This window comes from Mesoplodon mirus (genome assembly GCF_964341445.2).
Source record: "Mesoplodon mirus genome assembly, chromosome: 3".
NCBI lineage: Eukaryota > Metazoa > Chordata > Mammalia > Artiodactyla > Ziphiidae > Mesoplodon > Mesoplodon mirus.
The window spans coordinates 116,487,365-116,510,513 of record NC_138978.1 but is presented as its reverse complement, the minus strand read 5'-3'; the positions used below and the strand labels follow the sequence as shown (position 1 = coordinate 116,510,513).

Genomic DNA, 23,149 nt, shown 5'->3' with positions numbered 1-23,149 from the left:
TCAGGGAGCCATGCTTCATAGATTATGGGTTTACTTATTGAATACTTTAAGTAATACTTAGCCAGGCATATCCTACTCAGGGCATTCTATAGAAAAGGACTCTTCCCCCTAGCAAATATCATTAGTTTATTTCAGGGGTCATCACAGCTTTTTCTATAAATGTTTTATACTTTGCAGGCCATACAGTTTCTGGCACAGCTAGTCAACTCTGCCACTGTAGCACAAAAGCAGCCACAGACAATATATAAATAAATGGGTATAGCTGTGTTCCAGTAAAATTTTATTTACAAAACAGGCAGCTGGCCAGTGAAACATAGTTTGCCAACTCCTGGACTATTTACCTGCAGGCCCAGTGAGAAAAAATTAGACAGGGTCACTTGCCTCCTTTTTTTTCCCAGAAGTGTTTCTCTTTGCTCCCCACCACACACACACACACACACAGAGTGAATAAATTGGAGGCCAGCTGCTTTAACTTCCTCCTCCCCAGCTGCCAAAATTAGTAACTTCAAAATAAAAGTGACTTAAGATAGACATTTATCATGTGAAAGAAATCTAGTATGGCAGCTCCCTGGTTCCCAGAGATGCAGGCTGTTTGTAGCTCATCTTTTTACAGTCCAGAGTGGCAGCAAGAGCCATCATCACATGTCCTACACAGCAGGATTGAGGAAAGGCGGAAGAGCTGTCTTCTCTCTTTCAAAGAGACTTCCTGGAAGTACTACACAACACACCTATTTAATCTCATTAGCATTAAGGGAGATTGGGAAAGTGGTCCCTTAACTGCTATCACTATCACCTCAAATAAATTCATTGTCAGCAACTAACACAACCACAGACATATTAATAAATCCATGCTTATAAATAATACAACAAATTATTTTAAGTACTAAAGCATTAATTAAAAACATAATCAGATTTAACTAACTCAGTAAAGAAAATAACAAGCCTAGTATGGTGGTTTTTTCTAAGCAAAATTATCTCAGTGATTACAAAACTTATTATTTCAGCTACACTTAGCCTATTAAAATTTTTTCATTCTGGGTTTGATTAATTTCTTCAAGCTGTCAATACCTATATTTTCCTGAGGTTAGAATAACTCATTCTTATAAACTCCCCAGACTTATGGCAATTGTGTCAGACTGTAAAGAAACCAACTCATATCAGTGAAATTTGTAGGTTCTAATCCGTCAACCTGGTGATTCTTGATGTGACAGGATTTTGCCTTTGAAGATGATTGGAACATGAGCCTGAGTTCATGAGGCTGAGCTCCTCTTGGAGTTGAGGATTCCTTGCTGTGTCAGGGGGACTTTCCAAGTCTACACCTGTCCTTACAACCTAGTACTTCCCCTTATTTAGCATCTAAGTCTGCTTGTCTTAGTCATATTTACTCTGCCTTGATTTACTGATTACCTACAATTAAATGCATCTCATTTAATTGGCAGAGGTAACATCTCTCAGGAGATAGGACGAGTGTCTATGTAGTTTTCTTTCAGGGGTATTCAACTGGGCAAGACATTCACCTTCTTTCTAGCTGGTTCTTTTCTGTAATCAGTCCTTTCTGTTAGAGGAATAATTCTTGCATTTTGTTAAGGGAATAATTCTTGCATTTTCCAGAATTGTTTGGCTTCCTCACAGTTCTCTGCCTATTGGTGTGGAGGAGGGGATTATTGGGGGTTCTTATGGAGATTATGCAGAACTTTGAACCCCCAAATGGCATACATCCATGGATGTAAATCCACTGAATGTGCATAAATATTCTTTTCACCTGTCAGCTCGCCTGCACCTCACACACTTTTGGGTAACATAAGAGGCAACAGTCCTGATGCAGATGCTCAGGGCTGTACAAGTCTTTGCCTTGTTCATGCAGACTCTCAAGCCTTTTTGTCTAACACATGAAAGACTCCTTGATGAACATAGGTATCCTCTACATACCTCTACCCACACTTTACAGCTAAGAAAACTATTGGTTTGCTTATGCCATGGTGTGTGTAAGCATAATTCTTTGAATACAGCCTCCCCAAACCTTACCTGTACACACCCCTTACTCTGTGTCTACCATTTCCTACTTCTACAGAGTAAAATATACATATAAGACAGATACATACTTCATAGAAGAAACACTTGTCAACACTCTTCTCTATGTGTAAACTGCTTAAAAAATTAAACTTATCCTATCATAGTCGTCCTTGAATTATAGCTATGGTTTTATACTCCTTGAGCTAGCTTTTCCTTTTTTTGAGAATCATTAGGAACTTTCCATAATGTAGTTAGCTATAATTATAACCCTCTTTTCTATGCTTATGTTACATTTGGCCGATAGAAGTCTCTTTAGACTGACTCCTTGTGCTAGCTTTTAAGTATTCTTGTCTCCTGAGAGACAGTATAATCACTAGTTAAGAGGACAGACATTGGAACAGGTTCAAATGCCCATTTTGCCCCTTATTAGCTGTGTGGCCTTCAACAAATTACTTAACCTCTCTGTGCTTCAATGTCCTCATCTTTAAAAAGAGGATAATAATACCTACCTCATAGGGTCATTGTGAGCAATAAATGAATTAACCCATGCAAAGCATCTAGGACAGATCTGGCCCCATAACAAGTACTCAGTAAGTGTTAGCTGCTTGTTATTTTTATCATTAACATTGTTGTTATTATCATTACTTTTACTTCTAACAACAATAAGGTACATCTGTGCCAAGACATAGAATAGCTAGTCTACAAAGATCCCTGATTCCTTTTAATGGAGAATAGTGCTAAAGACCAGAAAAATATTAGATTGTTCCACATGTATTCTCATGGTGGGCAGGATGACCTTGCTGCTAGGCTATTACAGTGTCAGAGCTGGAAAGTTATTAATGTTTAATAAGGTCATGAGTTCACTCTGATACTTTAGATTTAACATCTTTCATGCCTTATATTTTTAAAATATTTTTTAAATTTCTAGCTGTAGTTAAAAAAAGGCATAACATAAAATTTACTGTCCTAACCTTTTTTAAATGTACAGTTCAGTAGTATTAAGTATATTTACACTGTTGTGAAACAGATCTCCAGAACTTTTTCACCTTGCAAAACTATAACTCTATACCCATTAAACAATAACTTCCCATATTCCCCTTCCCTTAGCCCCTGACAACCATAATTCTACTTTCTGTTTCTGTGAATCTGACTACTGTTGTTACATCATATAAGTGGAATCACACAGTATTTGTCTTTTAATGACTGGCTTATTTCACATAGCATAATGTCTTCAAGATTCATCCATGTTGTAGCATATAACAGGATATCCTTCCTTTGTAAGGCTGAATAGTATTCCATTGTATGTATATACCACATTTTGTTTATTCTTTCATCCGTTGATGGATATTTGGGTTCCTACCACCTCTTGGCTATTGTGAATAATGCTATAGTGAACATGGGTGTGCAAATATCTCTATGAGGTCTTGCTTTCAGTTCTTTTGGATGTATACCCAGAGTGGGATTGCTAGATTACATGGTAATTCTATTTTTAATTTTTTGAGGAACCACTATACTGTTTTCCATAGCTGCTGCACCACTTTACAGTCCCACCAGCAATGCATAAGGGTTCCAATTTCTCCACATCTTCACCAACACTTGTTATTTGGGTTTTGTTTTGTTTTTTAACAGTAGCCATCCTAATGGATGTGAGGTGATAGCTCACTGTGCTTTGATTTGCATTTTTCGAATGATTAGTGACATTGAGCATCTTTTCATATGCTTGTTGGCCATTTGTATATCATCTTTGGGGAAATGTCTATTCAAGTCCTTCACTTGAAGGAGCATTTTTTTTTTTTTTTTTTTTTTTTTTTTGTGGTACACGGGCCTCTCACTGTTGTGGCCTCTCCCGTTGCGGAGCACAGGCTCCGGATGCACAGGCTCCATGGCCATGGCTCACGGGCCCAGCTGCTCCGCGGCATGTGGGATCTTCCCGGACCGGGGCACGAACCCGTGTCCCCTGCATCGGCAGGCGGACTCTCAACCACTGTGCCACCAGGGAAGCCCTGAAGGAGCATTTTTTAAATCAGGTTTTTGTGAGTTTTTTGTTGTTAAATTGTAGGAGTTCTTTATATATTCTGGATATTAACCCCTTATCAGATATATGATTTGCAGCCGATTTTTTAAGTTGCATTTTTACTCTGTTGATTGTGTCCTTTGATGCACAGAAGTTTTTAAGTTTGATGTAGTTCCATTTGTCTATTTTTTTATTTTGTTGTCTCTACCTTTGGTGTCATATCCAAGAAATCATTGCCAAACCCAATGTCATGAAGCTTTTCCCCAATGGAGGTCTGCAGTCCATTTCACATTATTTTTTGTATATGGTTTAAGGTAAGGGTCCCACATCATTCTTTTACATGTGGATATCCAGTTTTCCCAGCACCACTTTTGAACAGACTGTCCTTTCCCCATTGAGTGCTATTGGTCACTTGTAGAAAATCATTTGACCATATATGAGAGGGTTTATTTCTAGGCTGTCTGTTCTATTCCATTAATCTATATGTCTGTCTTTATGCCAGTACCACACTGTCTTGATTATTGTAGTTTTGTAATATGTTTTGAAATCAAGATGTGTGGGACTTCCAACTTTTTTCTTCTTTTTCAAGATTGCTTTGGCTATTCAGGGTCCCTTGAGATTCATGTGAATTTTAGGATGGATTTTTCTATTTCTACAAAAAATGCCATTGGGATTTTGATAGGGATTGCACTTAATCTGTAGATCGCTTTGGGTAGTATTAACATCTTAAAAATATTGAGTCTTCTAATCAGTGAACATGGGATGTCTTTCCATTTATTTGTGTCTTTAATTTCTTTTAGCAGTGTTTTGTAGTTTTCAGTGTACAAGTCTTTTGCCTCCTTGGTTAAGTTTATTCCTCAGTATTTTATTCTTATTGATGCTATTTTTTTTTAATTTATTTTTTTGGCTGTGTTGGGTCTTCGTTTCTGTGTGAGGGCTTTCTCTAGTTGCGGCGAGCAGGGGCCACTCTTCATTGCAGTACGCGGGCCTCTCACTGTCGCGGCCTCTCTTGTTGCGGAGCACAGGCTCCAGACGCGCAGGCTCAGTAGTTGTGGCTCACGGGCCCAGTTGCCCTGTGGCATGTGGGATCTTCCCGGACCAGGGCTCGAACCCGTGTCCCCTGCATTGGCAGGCGGATTCTTAACCACTGCGCCACCAGGGAAGCCCCTGATGCTATTTTTAATGAAACTGTTTTCTCAATTTCCTTGTTAGATTATTCATGGTTAGTGTATAAAAATGCAACTGATTTTTGTGTGTTGATTTTATATCCTGCAACATTGCTGAATTTATTCATTAATTCTAACAGTTTTTTTGTGGAATCTTTGGGGTTTTCTACAGATAAGACCATTTCATCTGTGAACAGAGATAATTTACTTCTTCCTTTCTGATTTGTATGCCTTTTATTTCTTTTTCTTGCCTAACTACTCTGGCTAGGACTTCCAGTACTTTGTTGAATAGAAATGGCAAGAGTAGGAGTCCTTGTCTTGTTCCTGATCTTAGAGGAAAAGTTTCAGTCTCTCAACCATTGTGTATGATGTCAGCTGTAGGCTTTTCATATATGGCCTTTATGATGTTGAGGTAGTTTTCTCATATTCCTAGTTGTGCCTTAGATTTTTAACCCCTCACCCAGACTGTTATTGTGCCTCTTTCTCTTATATAACCCTATGTCTCATCAACCACCTCTCTGTATCACTTGAGTGAAGCAAATTAATGTTAGAATAAATTTGTCAAAATCTACCCAAAAGCAAAATGTGATTTTGATAGCAGTAATGTTGACCTTAAAGATTTTTTAAAAATAAATTTATCTATTTATTTTTGGTTGCATTGGGTCTTTGTTGTCTAGTTGCAGCGAGCAGAGGCCACTGTTCATTGCAGCATGCAGGCTTCTCATTGCAGTGGCTTCCCTTGTTGCAGAGCACAGGCTCTAGGCATGTGGGCTTCAGTAGTTGTGGCATGCGGGCTCAGTAGTTGTGGCTCGTGGGCTCTAGAGCTCAGGCTCAGTAGTTGTGGCACACGGGCTTAGTTGCCCCATGGCATGTGAGATCTTCCCACTACTAGGGCTTGAACCCGTGTCCCCTGCATTGGCAGGTGGATTCTTAACCACTGTGCCACCAGGGAAGTCCCAACTTTAAAGATTAATTTGGGAGAAATTGTCATCCTTGCATGTAGTCAATATTTTATATTATTTATGACTAAAAATTAGATTCTAGAAATGGCTTTCTTAACATGATAAATAATATATTTTAAATTATGTTTTTAATATTTTTCCTTGTTTCACAATTTTTTTAATATTTTTCTATGTTCAAATAAAGGTGAAGAATGCAGTACAACCTCCCTTCTCAACAAAATAGGGGGTTCATTTGAAAACAAGCTCAGCAGAGTATTTCGATTACAGTTTAGCTCAACTTGTGTTTGTATATTGAGCACATGCTACTTGACAGGTCCTATCCCTAGTCCTTGTCTCATCCAACAAACTATTCACATAAATCAGTTACTTAGCTATTCATTTGTTACCCACAATTGGAAAACTTACTGAAAACAAGTTTTACCTGAAGTCATGTAGATAGAGAGAATATAGCCGGGATTAGAACTCATGTCTTCTGACTCTAAGTCTGGTTCTCTTCACTACAATGCACAACCTCCATTCTCTTCTATTAATTGATGATTAAAGACCAGAATAAAACATTAGATTATTAGATTGTATAAGTAGTCTAGTACTTTATCAGACCCTATATTTTTGTATAGGGTTGTTAGATTCATAATAATAATAGTAATAATAATAAAAACATGTTTAATCAATTTTTGGCCCTCCAGGATGCCAGAGACAACCACTGGAATTAAAATTTAATTGAAGATAATTTAAAGTGTCAATCATCAGGTGTCTTAATTTACCTTCCTTCTTCTAAGAAGCAAAACTGCTTCTTAATCATACCCAATACTTTCCAGCCCCCTGATCCAAATGTCACACTTGATTTATTCCTTGTGCTTAGCACATTTAGATAAGTAGACAAAGAAGCTCATGATTAGTGGTAGCTAGCCAGCTGAAAGTATCAATTATCTCAACATTTCTATAACCCATTCATGTCATATTGGTTGGGAAGGTCTGGATTAGACTTCTTCATGCAACAGGGCAGACAAGAAATTCTGAAGGACATTCCTTGTTCAGAACAACTAGATCCTGTGCCAAATGTGTAAGGAAATAAACCACCATAAGTGAGAACCAGCAGAAACGATAAATAATGGACTTGGACCCTCAGGGGCTTAAGATATCACAATAATTAGATACACAGTATAAAAGAACTATGTATGAGATGTTTAAAGAAATAAAAGATGAAATCACAAAAAGAGAAAGAAACTATAAAAATTAACAGATTTGCCATAGAACCTAAAACTTTTAGAAATGAAAATGTAATTGTTTAAAAACAGAAGCACCTCAGTAGATAGGTTAAAGGGCTATTTAAACACAGCTGAAAGTGAACAGAAATATAGAGCTAAAGAAATTGACCTGAATTCAGCACAGAGAGAAAAAGAGGTGAAAAACAAGAGAGGTTAAGCTAAGAGGACAAATGAAAAAGTCCTAATGTGCTATAGTTGGAGTCCTAGAGGAAGACAGTAGAATGAATGGAAGATACCTAGTATTTGAAGAGATTATGGGTAAGCATATTCTAGAACTAAAGAAAGTCATGAGCCATAGATACAGAAAGTACAACATATAACAAACAAGATAAATAAAAATAAATCTGTATCTTGAGATATTATAGAGAAATTACAGATACTAAAGGCAAAGAGATCTTAAAAGTAGTCAGAGATAAAAGACAGGGTACCCATAACAGAATAGTCTTGTCTCTTAGAAGCAGTATACTTCTTAGCAGCAACAGTGGAAGTGAGAAGATAATAAAATATCTTCAGGGTGCTAAAAGAAACATGTAACTTAGAATCATGCTCTCAGCAAAACTAGTTCAAAAATAAGCAAAATAAACACATTTTTATTTAAACAAAAATGGGAAAAGAGCAGAACAATACCTAGGGAACTTCTAAGGGATATACTTCAGAAAGAAGGAAAGTAATGCCACCAGGCAGGAGGATGAAAGAAAGAATGATAAACAACTACATCAGTAAATATGTTGATAACATAAATCTCAACAAAGTCTATATGTAAATAGTAATGGCTATATTCTGGGGTTTTTAAAAGGACAGCTAAAATACTGGACAAAAATAGTATGTAGTTTGAGGAGGAGGTGAACATAATTAATCTTTGTATTTTTCAGTGGGGAGGGTGATTAAAATAATAAAAAATGAGTGCACATAATTAAAGCCTAACCAGTAGAAGAGTAAAAACCAAATAACTAACTAAATAAATAGAAAATTTTAATTTTTAGAAATGCAAGAAAGAGGGGAAAAAAGCATCATTATAGTCAAATAGAACACCAAAATAAGATGGTAGAAATAGCTCTTAATAAATCACTAATTACACTAACTATAAATGGACCAAACCATCAGTTCAAAGAAAGGGACTATAAAATTGAGTTTTAAAATACAAAAAGCTATAAACTGTTTATATGAGACATATCTAAAACATGACACAGAAAACGGAAGAAAAAAATATGCCAGGCAAAAGCTAGTCAAAAGAAAGTGGAATATCAGGAAAAAATAATAAATTATCAAAAAAGTAATATTAGGGAGAAAGACTACTTCATAGTAATGAGATTCAATTCAGCAGCACATAGTAACAATTCTAATTCAGTATGTACATAATAAAATAACTTCAAGGTATATAAACAAAATTAGTAGATTCATAGGAAGAAATTAATCTATTTTCATAGTGGGAGATTCCAGCACACTCAATTATTGATCAAGCAGACCAAAAAATAAAAATAAAAAACAGAAAATTAGAAAAAAAAATTTAAACACCACAAGATAACAAGTATGATTTATTGAACATATTGTAGACCCCTATATTTAGTAATTAGAGAAAAATACATTTTCTTTTCAAGCATTCATGGAACATTTGCAAAAACTGGTCATAGATTGGTCCATAGATCAACTCTCAATACATTATAAAGAATCAAAATTTCACAGACCAAGTTCTCTCCACATTAAACTAGGAGTAAAAAATAGGGACTTTAGAAAAAATTGTAGTAAATTAGTTGGGGTAGCACTAGGTACTATTACAAACCCTACATTTTACCTACTTAAATCAATAGACTTTTTTTGTTTACATAGAGTCTTGTGTGTCAAAGTTAGTAAAGGACTCACCCCTGAAATGATTCAAAGTCCTGGGCTCCTTCTTGGGTGTGGCTTCTCTATCCTCTTAGGGCTTCAATGTCTTTTTTTTTTTTTTCCTTTGCGGTACGCGGGCCTCTCACCACTGTGGCCTTTCCCGCCACGGAGCACAGGCTCCAGATGTGCAGGCTCAGCGGCCATGGCCCACAGGCCCAGCCACTCCGCGGCACATGGGATCCTCCCAGACCGAGGCACGAACCCGCGTCCCCTGCATCAGCAAGCGGAGTCCCAACCACTGCGCCACCAGGGAAGCCCCCTTCAATGTCTTTTTTATTCAACTATTCAGGCTTTCTAATCCTTTTCTGTCAATTTTGATAATTTTTCTTTTTGCATACTTTTCCATTTCATCTAAGTTTTGAAATTTATTGACATGAAGTTATTCACAGTGTTCTCAATTTTTCTTACCTCAGTTAAGTATGTAGTTATGTCCTTTTTGGTCCCAATTGTATTTATTTATGCTCACTCTCATTTTTCTTGATCTATTTTGCCAGAGGTTATTAGCCTTTTCGAAGAGCCACCATTTAGCTTTTTAAGCCTCTCTGTTATATATGTATGTTTTCTCTTTTATTTTTAAAATTTGTTTATCTCTATTATCTTTTTTTTTGCCTTTAACACAAGTCTAAGTAAGTTGTCTAACAAAACTGGATAAGTGAAATGATCTGAAGCCTGCTTTCTATGCCAATCAGACTTACCTGTGCCTAAATATTAGTTGCATTTAGAAAATTATACTCTATAAACAGTTATTATATTATTTTGTATTTCTCCTTTCTCTTTCTCTTATTAATCAAGGAATTTTTCATTGTAAGGGATAGATCTCTTTTTTTTTAATGTATCGGTGGTGGTGGTAATGTTTTTAATATTTATTTGTTTGTTTATTTTTAATTTTTTTGTGTGTGGTATGCAGGCCTCTCACTGTTGTGGCCTCTCCCGTTGCGGAGCACAGGCTCCGGACGCACAGGCTCAGCGACCATGGCTCACGGGCCTAGCCGCTCCGCAGCATGTGGGATCTTCCCGGACCAGGGCACGAACCCGTGTCCCCTGCATCGGCAGGCGGACTGTCAACCACTGCGCCACCAGGGGAGCCCTTTAATATTTTATTTATTTATTTATTTATTTTATTTTTGGCTGCATCGGGTCTTAGTTGCGGCACGTGGGATCTTTGTTGCGGCATGTAGGGTCTTTCGTTGCAGCACACGGGCTCTCTAGTTGAGGCGCATGGGCTCAGTAGTTGTGGCACGCAGATTTAGTTGCCCCGCAGCATGTGGGATCTTAGTTCCCCAACCAGGGATCGAACCTGTGTCCCCTGCGTTGGAAGGCAGATTATTAACCACTGGACCACCAGGGAAATCTCAGAGATAGATCTCTTAATTCACAATAGCTTAAGGAAAAACTGAACATATTGGCTTACATGGTTGAGAAGACAGTTATGGCTGGGTGCAGGTATTCAATGATGCCATTAGGAATCTGTGCCTGTGTCTCAGCCACACTTTTCCTTTAGGTCTTCTTCATCCTTGGGTAGCCTTTCCCAATGTAGTGCCACAGCTACCAGGCAGGCTTGTATCTTGCAAGCCTAGCAACTCCAGCAGAAAAAGAACCCAGCCCCAAGGGCTCCAGCGCAAGCTCCAGGATTGACAGTTTCAACCCATGCCCACCTGCACAACCAGTGACTGGGGGGGCGGGGGGTGCAGAGGGCATGGTGGGTAAGAATCAGCTGTCAACTCTAGTTAACCTACATGGGCTGAAAATTGAGGTGATTCTCCTAAGAAAGGGGAATGTAGGTGTGTGAATGAGAGAGTGTGGTGAGGGGTAGGACAGATGGATAAATGAAAGATGCAATGTTAGTAGGAAAGGGAGATGCTGAGCAGGCAAGTACACCTAATGTTCCGCGGGTCTTAGTAAATCCTGGATTGGCAAAGCTCAGTTGTTCCATCGAGAAGTTCAGGAAAATCTACTGGGAGCAAAAACTGGACAGAGGGGTAATCAGAGTGTTAATTTCCTTTCCACATGGAGTAGTTCCTTCACCCACATGATGGTACTATAGGAACATAAAACACATCTCCCTACTCTACATTATGATTCTACCAACTAAAATTATACCTTTAAAGAGATACCTTTTTCATTATAGTACTATATCTCTAAGATTCCCAGAGGTGACTGTAACCACTAGATACATATAGCTATATAAATTTAAATATGAATTAATAGAAATTAAATAAATGTAAAGATTCAGTTTCTCATTCACAATAACCACATTTTGAGTGCTCAGTAGCCATCTGTGACTACCATATTGGACAACTCAGCTGTGGAACATTTCTGTCATCACAAAGTTCTGTTGGACAGCACTGAATTAGCACATTAAGCTGTTACCAGGAGTTTATTATTCGGTGTCTTTCTAGTGACAGTTACTCTAAAGGGGATTGAGTGAGAAACTTCAATTATGACAGAGAAAATGAGAGAAGCTGACTGGGACCATCCCATGGTCCTATTTTCATTTATTTAAAGGATTTCAGCTCCCTTCAGATGGGGCAGCCTCTGCCATCGCAGAGCTGGAATCATCTGGTGATTTCTTTGAACCTAACCCACGACAGCAGTCTCTGGACCGGGTGCCTAGGAGCCGCCTGAGAGCAATGGTGCTTGGGAGGAAGGGGGTGTGAGCAACTGGTGGTGTCAGCCCCTTTTAGCAGCATTTTATCTAAAACAGCACCCACTGATACCAGGTATCATAAATTTCCACCCCTGTCATACACTTGATCATCTCTCAATGCTACATAAATCTGATAAAAGCTGGATTTTTTCTTTTTTTTTTTTCTGCAGACCTATCCCCCTCTGTTCTGTTGTTGTGATAAATAGCCAACTTGATAAAATTGAGGGGAGGAAATTGTTTCTTTCTTGTAATGTTCGAAGTGTTGATGAGAAGATCCTGTACTCAGAGGCAACAAGTAAGAAGCTGCCACTTTCTATTTTAGGTTTGGTTTAATTTATTTTGTTTTTTTTTTGTTTCAGGGGGTTTTCGTTTTGTTTTGGTTTGGTTTTATAACCCATACATGCCAAGAAATTCTTAATTCCCTACATGTAAAGAACAAGTTAAAGGTATTCTTACTCATTGCTGGTAGAGAGCTGGTATATCTCTCAAAATTATAGTCATGTACCTTTTGACCCATTTTCAGGATTTTATCCCATAGGTGTACTACCATGTGTGCAACATTACAATGTGGAAGGTTGCTCTAGGGTTCCAGTAATTGTGCTACTCATGCAATGTTATTTGGACTAGCAAAAGATTGGTAAAACATAAATATCTATCAATAGGAGACTAGGTAAAGAGACTACAGTTCATCTATAAACTATACTGTGCGTGCCATAAAAAATATTGTGGAATATTGTGGTACCATAAATAAGAATAAGGAAACTCTTTTTGTATGATATGGAGCTATATATCATTACTATATATTGAATGGAAAACACAAGCTACAGGACAGTGAATGTGTTTATGTTATCATCAGTGTAGAAAAAGTAGAGAGGCTCTTCCCATTCTCTTGCCTTTTTCTTCTTCCTTCCATTTCACCCTTTCCTTCCTTCCTAAATATTTCTAAAGCTATTAGGTAGAGTCAGGCATGGTAGGCTGGGGTAAGGGGGAAGCCACAGGGAGGGGTGGCTACAGCAGCCCATCGCTGTCTGGGAGCCTGAGTGGAGTGGAGGGTGTCTGCACAGGGGAGTGGCCCAGCACAGGATGTCAGAGCCCAACTATGGGAAGGAAGGAGTCCCCATGGCGAGCAGTGTGGGTGTCAGAGCCCACAGGGAGAGGGTGGCGTCTGCGCAGGCTGGCAGCCGTGACGGGAGCTAGGTTTCTCACATCAGAGGAGTTCCAGATATGGAAAAAGAGTTAACAAGAATGAGCCCTGTTGTGTTGGATTGGAGTTGGAGATACTGGACATGGATATTTTCTCAGTCTTTTGCTCTTGCAAATACTGTTGTAATGAGTAACTTTGTATATCGTCAGCTGTCGTAGGGCCTTTGCAAGTGAGGGGTCCTGGAAGCCTCACCTTCAGTAGCTGCAGACTTAGACAAGTTAATTTAGATATCCAATGCTTTTTGGTTTATTTATTTATTTATTTATTTATTTATTTATTTAATCTGGCTGCTCCAGGTCTTAGTTGCAGCACGCGGGATCTAGTTCCCTGACCAGGGATCGAACCCGGCCCCCTGCTTTGGGAGCATGGAGTCTTAACCACTGGACCACGAGGGAAGTCCCTTTTTGTTGTTTTTATTTTTTATTTTAATGGACCTCAGATGCACATGTTTGGGTTACTCAGAATCCTTGATTTAGGATACAGAGCCATTATTGGTATGTGAATGGTCATCTTTTACTTACTCATTCCCTCATGTATTTATTTTTCTAATTTAATAATAAACATCCTGAAACCTACAATCAAACAAGAACCAGAATCTTAATAATATTATATCCCTACCTAATTACTTTTCCCCACCTCATCCTCCTATTTTTCCTTCAGAGGTAACTCTGATCTAGAATTTTGTGATTTTCATTCCTTTATACCTTATTGGGTTTTTTGTTTTTTTTTTTTTTTTTTTTTGCGGTATGCGGGCCTCTCACTGTTGTGGCCTCCCCCGTTGCGGAGCACAGGCTCCGGATGCGCAGGCCCAGCGGCCATGGCTCACGGGCCCAGCCGCTCCGCGGCATATGGGATCCTCCCAGACCGGGGCACGAACCCGTATCCCCTGCATCGGCAGGCGGACTCTCAACCACTGCGCCACCAGGGAGGCCCTGGGGTTTTTTTAAGTTTGATTAAGAATATATTTGTGCCTAAGTAATATATTGTTTAGTTGTTTGTTTTTGAACTTTGTAGAAAAGAGATTGTGCTATATGTGCTTTTCTGGGACTTGATTTTTTTTTTTTTCTTCCCAGCTTCATGTTACTGAAGTTCACCCATGTTGTTGGCTATGAAGTTTGCTCATTTACTGCAGTATAATATTCCATTGTGTGACTATACCACAATGGATTTATCTCTTCCTCTAATGGTGGGCCTCTGACTATTATGAATGGCGCTACTATGAACATTCTTATTCATGTCTCCTGCTGGTGTATATGGGCAAGAGCTTGGCATATACTTAGGAGTGGAATTTCTGGGTTGGAGGGTATAAGAGTGTTCAGCCTTACAGGGAAGTGCCAGATTGTTTTCTAAAGCTGTACCGAATTACATTCCCACCAGCAATATATGACATTCTGTTGATCCCTATCTTTTCTAGCAATTGGTAAAGTCAAATTTCTTGATTTTTGCCAATCAAATTGTTATAAAATGGTATTTCAGTGTGATCTAAAGTTGCATTTCCCTGATTACCTATGGAGCTGAGCATCTCTTCATATATTTATTGACCATATTTGTTTCCTATTCTGTGAAATTCCTGTTTTCTCAGCCTCTTTTATTGTTTTATTTCCTTTTTTTTTTTTACTGATTTATAAGAATTCTTTATCTTTTTTATAAAACGAATCTTTTTGTTGGCTATATAAGTTGCACAGATTTCCTTCTAGTATATAAGTTGTCTTTTATTTGCTTTAAGTTATCTTTTTTATGAGCAAGTTTTTAATGTAAATGTAGTCACATTTATTAATTTTTTTCCTTTATGGTTAATGCTTCTTGTATCTTGTTTAAGAAATTCATTTTTCCCTTAAGTGTCAGCTGTTTGCAGGAATAATAGATAAAAGAAGCAGGAGGAAGATCATGAATAATTTGAATCCACAGTCAATTTAAAAATCCTATTCCAGGCTGTGGTTTATACTTTCTGTCTCACTAAACCTTTCAGTATCATAAAGGTAACAGATGGCTCAGTTGTAATTTTACTTCCTTTCACTTCCTTGACTATCTCTAATGGAAGTGGTAATGAACCATGAAATGACCAAGTGGCAGAGGACCTGGTTACCCAGGAGAGCTAATACAGTATTGTGAGAATCAAAAGTTGATTCTTTTTTTTTTTAATAAATTTTCTTAAGGTTCTTTCCTTTTTTTTTAATTCTATTATTTTTATTTTATTTGTTTTTGGCTGTGTCGGGTCTTGGTTGCGGCACACAGGATCTTCACTGCAGCTTGCAGGATCCTCCACTGTGGTGCGCAGGCTCCTCATTGTGGAGTGGAGCTTCTCTCTAGTTGTGTCACACAGGCTCCAGAGCACGTGGGCTGTGTAGTTGCTGTACGTGGGCTCTCTAGTTGTGGCCTGCGTGCTCAGTAGTTGAGGCACGTGGGCTTAGTTGCCCTGCGGCATGTGGGATCTTAATTCCCCAACCAGGGATCAAACCCGTGCATCCCCTGCACTGGAAGGCGGATTCTTAACCACTGGACCACCAGGGAAGTCCCCAAAAGTTGATTCTTAATTTGGCTGAAAAATGAGAGTGGGCAGATATCCTGAAGGTACCAATATGAATCAAAGTGCTTTTGTGTACGTATATATGTATTTCTGCTTAGAGGAGTCCCATCAGATTGAAGTCAGTTGACTTATAATCATCTTCTGTTATTCTGTTGTTTAGGTTTATTTATAAAGCTGGATCCTGAAAAAAGTTTGACATAAAAGAGCTTCTGGTGAATTCCACGCCAATCTGTGTAAGGCTGTCCCTCCTCCAGAAGAAGCAGTTGTCTTCAGTCCTGTTCTACTCACCCACTGTTGAATCCCCCATCGGGTGAAGCCTGCTAACATGGACCTTCCTAAACAAGTCTTTTGAATACAATTCCAGGAGCTCCATTTCCACCTTCCAAACTTTTTTACACAGAGACACTCCCTGTGAGAGTATCAGCAGTTCTTTCTGTCTCCTTAGGTTAAGTGTCTGGTTCTCCTAAAATTTGAATGGGCTCCTTAAGTTTGCGTAGGTGTGATGTCTGATCCATTGCATTCTGGAGAAAAAAATCATTGAAACTTTTACCACAAACTTGGAAATGCCAGAAAACCAAAGGAAGGAATAAATATGTGGGTGCACGAATATGTATGTATGTGTGTGTGTTGTGTGTGTGTGCATTATAAATTACAAAACCAGCTTTGTTGTATCTAAACAAATCTTTTTAGCTACAGTAGGAAACACAACTAGTTCCTATAGGATTGGATACCTCACATCTGTTGTCTTGGATTCTAGGGATTAAACTACTGTGCCATTTTAACATAGGCTGTGTTATTGTATCTTACCAATAGCATAGTATTGGTAATAGCATCACTGGAAGGAGCCTGTATTCATTTCCTAAGTGTTTTAATCCATTTGGACTTCTGTAACAAAATACCACAGACCAGGTAGCTTATAAAAAACAGAAATGTATTGCTCACAGTTAAAATGGAAAGTCCAGGATCAAGATGCCAGCATGGTCACCTTCTGGTGAGGGCCCACTTACTGGTTCATATCTGGTACCTTCTCACCGTGTCCTTATTTGGTGGAAGGAGCTAAAGATCTCTCTGGACCCTTTTTTATAAGGACACTAATCCCATTCATGAGGGCTCCACCTTAAGCACTTCCCCAAAGCCCCACCTACTAATACCATCACACTGGGCATTAGGATTTCAACATATGAATTGGGCTGGGGGTTGATGGTGGGGCAGGGTCTATATGTAGATAATCCCAAAGAATCTACAAAAAAAACTAAAGCTAATAAACGAATTCAGCAAAGTTGCAGCATACAAGACCTCATAAAAATTTTAAACTTTTGTGCATCAAAGGACATTATCAAGAAAGTAGAAAGGCAACCTATAGAATGGGAGAAAATATTTGCAAATCATATATCTGATAAGGGTTTAGTATCCAGAATATATAAAAAATTCTTAAAGATCAACCCAAAAAAAGCCCACAATTTAAAAATGAGCAAAGGACTTGATTAGACATTTCTCCAAATAAGGTATACAAATTGCCAACAAGCACATGAAAAGATGTTCAACATCATTGGTCATTAAGGAAATGCGTATCAAAACCACACTTCATATTCACTGAGATGGCTATAATTTTCTAATGGAAAATAACAAGTGTCAACGAGAATATGAAGAAATGGGAACCCTCCTACATTGTTGGTCAGAATATAAAATGGTGCAGCTGCTGTGGAAGACAGTTTGGTGGTTCCTCAGAAGGTTAAACAGAGAATTACTATATGGCCCAGGAATTCTACTCCTAGGTATATGTCCAAGAAAAATGAAAACATATGTCCACACAGAAACTTGTACACAAAAGTTTATAGCAGCATTATTCATAATAACCAAAAGATGGAAACAACCCAAGTGGAAAATAAAAAGTGTTGGCCTAACCCTCAGACAATGCTAGTGGGAATATAAATTGGTGTGACCACTATGGAAAACAGTTTGGCAGTTCCTCGAAAAGCTAAACATAAAATTACCATATGACCCAGCCATTCCAAAGGAATTGAAAAGAGGGACTCAAACAGGTACTTATATGCCAGTGTTCATTGTAGTATTATTCACAATGGCCAAAAGGTAGAAGCAATCCAAGTGTCCATCAGCAGATGAATGGGTAAGCAAAATCCATAAAATAGAATATTATTCAGCCATTAAAAGGAAGGAAATTCTGACACATGCTACAACATGGATGAACCTTGAAAACATGCTAAGCAAAATATGCCAGACAAAAGAGGATAAATATTGTATGATTCTACTTGCGTGAAGTCTCTTGAGTAGGCAAATTCATAGAGACAGAAAATAGAATAGAGGTTAAAAGGGGACTGGGGAGAGGGAGGAATAGGAAGATATTGTTTAATAGGTACAGAATTTTTCGGGATGATGAAAAAGTTTTGGAAATAGAGGTGATAGTTACACTATATTGTGGATGTAATTAATGCCACTGAGTTGTACACTTGAAAGGTCTAAACTGGCTAGTTTTATGTTATATTTTTTTTACCACAACTTTTAAAATTTAATGTAATATACAGAAAGCGTTGAATTATATACTTTAACGTGTGAATTGTATGTTAAATTTTATCTCAACAAATCTGTTTAAAAAGATAATACTTAAAATGAAAGTACAGGGACTTCCCTGGTGGCGCAGTGGTTAAGACTCTGCGCTCCCAATGCAGGGGGCCTGGGTTCAGTTCCTGGTCAGGGAACTAGATCCCACGTGCATACCTCAACTAAGAGTTTGCATGCCGCAACTAAGGAGCCCGCCTGCCACAACTAAGACCCGGTGCAACCAAATAAATATTTTTTTTTAAGTAATTGAAAAAAATGCAAGTACGTGTTTCCCCCATTATCCCAAAGTACTATGTTCCTATGAAACCTTTCATAAACTGAAATAGTGTAAAGCAAAGAAGCAATTACCTAAGGACACATCTTGCTAATAAATTGAGATAAAGCACAGATGCTCACAGACACAGTTCAAAGCTGTGGCTGCTTGTTGCTGGGATACTGAGTGTAGTTCCCTGGGAAGGAGTTGGCAGTGCCACTCTCACTGCTGCTCCAGGTACCCACTGCATCTAAAAGACTTGCTGTAGGGACTTCCCTGGTGGTCCAGTGGTTAAGACTCCGTGCTTCCAATGCAAGGGGGTGTGGGTTCAATCCCTGGCCAGGGAGCTAAGATCCCATATGCTGCGCAGCACGGCAGCCAAGAAAAATTCTAAAAATAAAAAAAATAAAAAGCTGGCTGTAAAATGCTGAATGCTACTTTTGCGTTTCAACTTTTTTCATAAAAGCGAAAATCCTCTTCAGGTATCTTTCAGTTAGTGAAAACAGGTACTAATATAGGTCTTTTGTAAAATCAAATTTGAGTAAAGCAAACTTTTGAAGAGCAAACACAAGAAAACAGCAGAGCTGTCACTTACATTCCAGGAGTCCTTTGTCAGTCACATTACAAGGATAAAACTGACTGACGTATTCTGTTTCATTGATCTCATTAAAAATACTATTATAATAAGGTGTTTCTAGTAAAAGCAAAAATATGATTTGTATTGATACTAAATAAAATTTAAATTATTTTAATTGTTTAAAAATTAAGTGGGCTGGAAAATATATCAATTTTGTGTTTGTGATATGTTTATTTTGCAGATCTTGTTTAATTTATTGCTCACACGAAATCAAAATTGCCCAAGCAAGAGACTTTAAAGTTTTCTTCGAAGAAGAAACTTTTCTTCTACTCCTTCTCGGCCAGGTTCTTCCTAGGCTACAGCCATTCTCAATAGCAGAGCTTTTTCAAACGCATTCCACTTATCTTTAACTCTCAAAAACCTTTCAGTACCATGACCTGAATCGTACCAAATTGCCTAGTTATCTGACAAAGTAATAAGAAATCAGAAAGTTTTCCCACTGACATCTTAACCTCAAAATCTTAATAAAACTACTTAAACCCTTTCCCTGAAGGAAGGGAATTATGGAATAGGAACAAACTGGTCTTTTTTTTTTTTTCTTTAACATCTTTATACAACTCTATCTAGTCAATTCTGTTATTTAAACAGGGCAGAAGTCAGCGAACTTTATCTTAAAGAACTAGATGATAAATATTTAAGCTCGTAGGTCATACAGTCTGTCACAACTGTGACATTGTAGCACAAAGCAGTCACAGGTAATAAGCACTAGTCCTCCTTATCCATGGAGGATACATTCCAAGACCTCCAGTAGGTGCCTAAAACCTTGGATAGTACTAAACCCTATATATACTATGTTTCTTCCTCTGCTTACGTCTATGATAAAGTTTAATTTATAAGTTAGGCACAGTAAGAGAACAACAGTAACTAATAATAAATAGAACAATTATAACAATATACTGTAATAAAGTTATGTGAATGTGATATCTCTCTCTCAAAATATTGTATACATTTAATGCCTTTTCCATCTTAACTAAGCACTTACCATGCACTGGGGCCATAACTTTTGCAGTTTGAGGTGCAACAGCAAACTAGCATGAATTTATTTTTCCTTCTTCACAATTTCACGGATAGAAGATTCATTCTTGGGGCTTCCCTGGTGGCGCAGTGGTTGAGGGTCCGCCTGCCGATGCAGGGGGACATGGGTTCGTGCCCCAGTCTGGGAAGATCCCACATGCCGCGGAGCGGCTAGGCCCATGAGCCATGGCCGCTGAGCCTGTGCATCCGGAGCACATCCGTAGCCTGTGCTCCGCAACGGGAGAGGCCACAACGGTGAGAGGCCCGCGTAACGCAAAAAAAAACAAAACAGATTCATTCTTACCACAGATCTTAGCAACCTCGGCATACAATTTTTTTTCTTTCCTTATTAAGTTGAGAACTTTCACCTTTTCACTTAAAAGAGGGACTGTCTCTTTGGCAATTCTCTTGGGCATATCTGAATTGCCAACATCACTACTCTTGTGCTTTGGGGCCATTCTTAAATAAAATAAGGGTTACTGGAACACAAGCACTGCGATACTATGGCAGTGAATCTGTTAGGGAAACGTCTAAGTAACTAACAGGTAGGATACGCCAGACAAAAGGATGATTCACCTCTGGGGCTGGATAGAGCGGGACTTGAGCTGTGATAGTTCACTCACCACCTTTTATGCCTTCAGCCTTTTGCTTCCAGTGCAAGGCAATCTAGCCAAGTACAAAAGGGGAGGGAGAAGGAAGAGAGTCAGAAGCTAAGGGCTGTCAACTTCCAGGTGGCAGTGATTTGCATTGGCCTTAAAGAATCTTTACAAGCACATGTACAATAGATTTTAATGCAAGGATTTTGCCCCCCTCAGCTGATGGTGTCCTGAGTTGCCACAGGGGAGAAGCAATGTTCAAGATTACATGCAGAGGCTGCCTGTGAAGAGGTTGTATTCATGAGTGAACCAAGGTGAATTGGCCCATAAGTCTCCTCCAGAGTGGTTCAAGCCTACTGCAGTACAAGTATTGTAAAAAGAAAAAAATGTAGTAGCTATTTCTTAAAATTACAATTTTCCAGGCATTGTGTAAACACGTTATTTACCTCACCCCCTTTCCTTCTTAGATGCTACTGATGGCCTTATTTTACAGGTGAGCAAACTGTGTGAGGTTAAGTAAATTTCCCAAAATCACACCGCCACCCTATGAAATAGGTACTCTGATTATTCCCATTTTACAGATGAGGAAGCTGAAGCAAACCTGGGATTTGCATCTGGGTCCTCCTGACTCCAGACCAGATCCCCAAGCTTCCAACACTGAGATTTATTGTCCCCTGTGATTGCTGACTCAGACACTGAAGTGTGTAAAAGTGTGATGGAGTAAGTGCTAGGCCCTGGTGAGAGATCCTGGAGAAGGCAGAGGTGGAAGAGACATTTCTTTTATGTCTGAAGGCCAGAGTTTTCAAATTTGAATTTTGAAAATTTTATACTTTATAAAGAATGATACCCCAATCAAGAAATTGATTAAAATTTAATAATAGGGCAAAATTTGATAGTAGATATCATTAGTTTCCATTTAGGATCAGGGAAAAAACAACCTCTAAAATAATAACAATAATAAGTAAGTAAAAGTGTAGAGGACTGGAGACAGACGTTATAGAGTTGTAGCTAACTGTCTCTAAATGTACATTAGCTGACTCAGGAATATAAATGAAATAAATTTTCTAAGGAGAAGCACTCGGCCAGCTGTCAATTCCCTCTGAAGTAACTTATTGTTCTCAAAAAAAATAAATAAATCCTGCACAGGTAAGGATAAATGTGATAAAAGGAAAAGTACTGAAGTTAAGACCCAGGAATAATATCTACCTCACCCATATCTAAAATGTGGGGGGGAAATGCTTCCATAAAGTCACCCACATCCTCAGCCATTTGTGACATGCCCCACAAACTTTCCCACATTTCTGAAGAACTCTGGAGTTACAACCTCTGAACTGTAGTGCTTCTAAATGAGCCTCAGTAGAGAGAGAGCCACTTTTACTCCTCCTTTCTTTTACTTTGTCTCCATTTCATCCCTTCTCTCCCAAAAACAATCTTCATACTGGGGACATGCCTCCTCGGCCACCCTTCCCCATCATGACTGACCTCTTTGTTTACTTCTGTTCATCTCTGGGGCAAAAACTTCTGGACCACTGCTAAGATACAGCCATGGACATCAGTTATTTTTTGTCTGTCCATCATCCCTTTCAGGATCCTATGTAAACTAAGAAGTAAAATAACTAACTGCTTACATTTAGTAAGCTCTTTGAAGAGCCACTCCAGCGAAGTGGCTCTTCGCTGGAATCTTCACATTTTAAAGGAGAAGCAAAACGTTAAACCATGATGAGCAATGTGTGGGGCAATAACTCTCAATATCACAATATGTAAACGGGTGAGTGTATGTGCATACGTGTACATGTATGATATTTATGTGAGTCAGTGTGTGAGTGAGCATGCATGTATGCGAATGTGGATACTTATGCCATGTGTATGCATGCACGTGCATTTGTGTCTCTGTGCATGTGAGTGTGTTCATATTTGTGTTTTTGTGAGGCTGTGTGTTTACACCTGTGTGTATTGTATATATAATACATGCATACAAGTATTGTATATACATGCATATGAGTATGCATGCATGTGTGTAAATGTATATATGTGCGCACATAAACCCATGGGTGTGTTGTGTGCATGAGTATATACACACATGTCCACATCCGTGTATGAGTGTGAGTGTGCATGTGAATGTTAGTGCGTGTGGGCATGCATAGTATGTTTGTGAGTGCGTGCGCGTGCCTCTGTGTGTGTGTTCCTGTGCAGGCACTAAAAGAGCCAGGTAACTCTGGAACTGTAGTTGCCGAAGGTGGGGGCAGGGAGTAAAGCACTGAGGTCCACAGTGTCCAGGAGCCAGGCCAGCTCAGCCTAGCAGAAGGCACTGGGGAGGGAGAAAGGCTTTCTCTGCACCAAGGAACTCTACACCAGAGTTGTAGCAACATTGTTCTTTGCTGATG

General features: G+C 38.7%; 1 protein-coding gene across 1 annotated transcript in view; it reads left to right on the top strand.

The window, feature by feature from the left end:
• THEM4 (thioesterase superfamily member 4) overlaps window positions 1-16,453 on the top strand; it is a 45,887-nt gene extending 29,434 nt beyond the window's left edge. Inside the window, 3 exon segments of the mRNA XM_082613175.1 lie at window positions 12,125-12,249; window positions 15,846-15,872; window positions 15,875-16,453. Coding sequence (XP_082469301.1) covers window positions 12,125-12,249; window positions 15,846-15,872; window positions 15,875-15,999 — 277 coding nt within the window. The 3' untranslated portion in view covers window positions 16,000-16,453.
• Window positions 16,454-23,149: the final 6,696 nt, after the last annotated feature.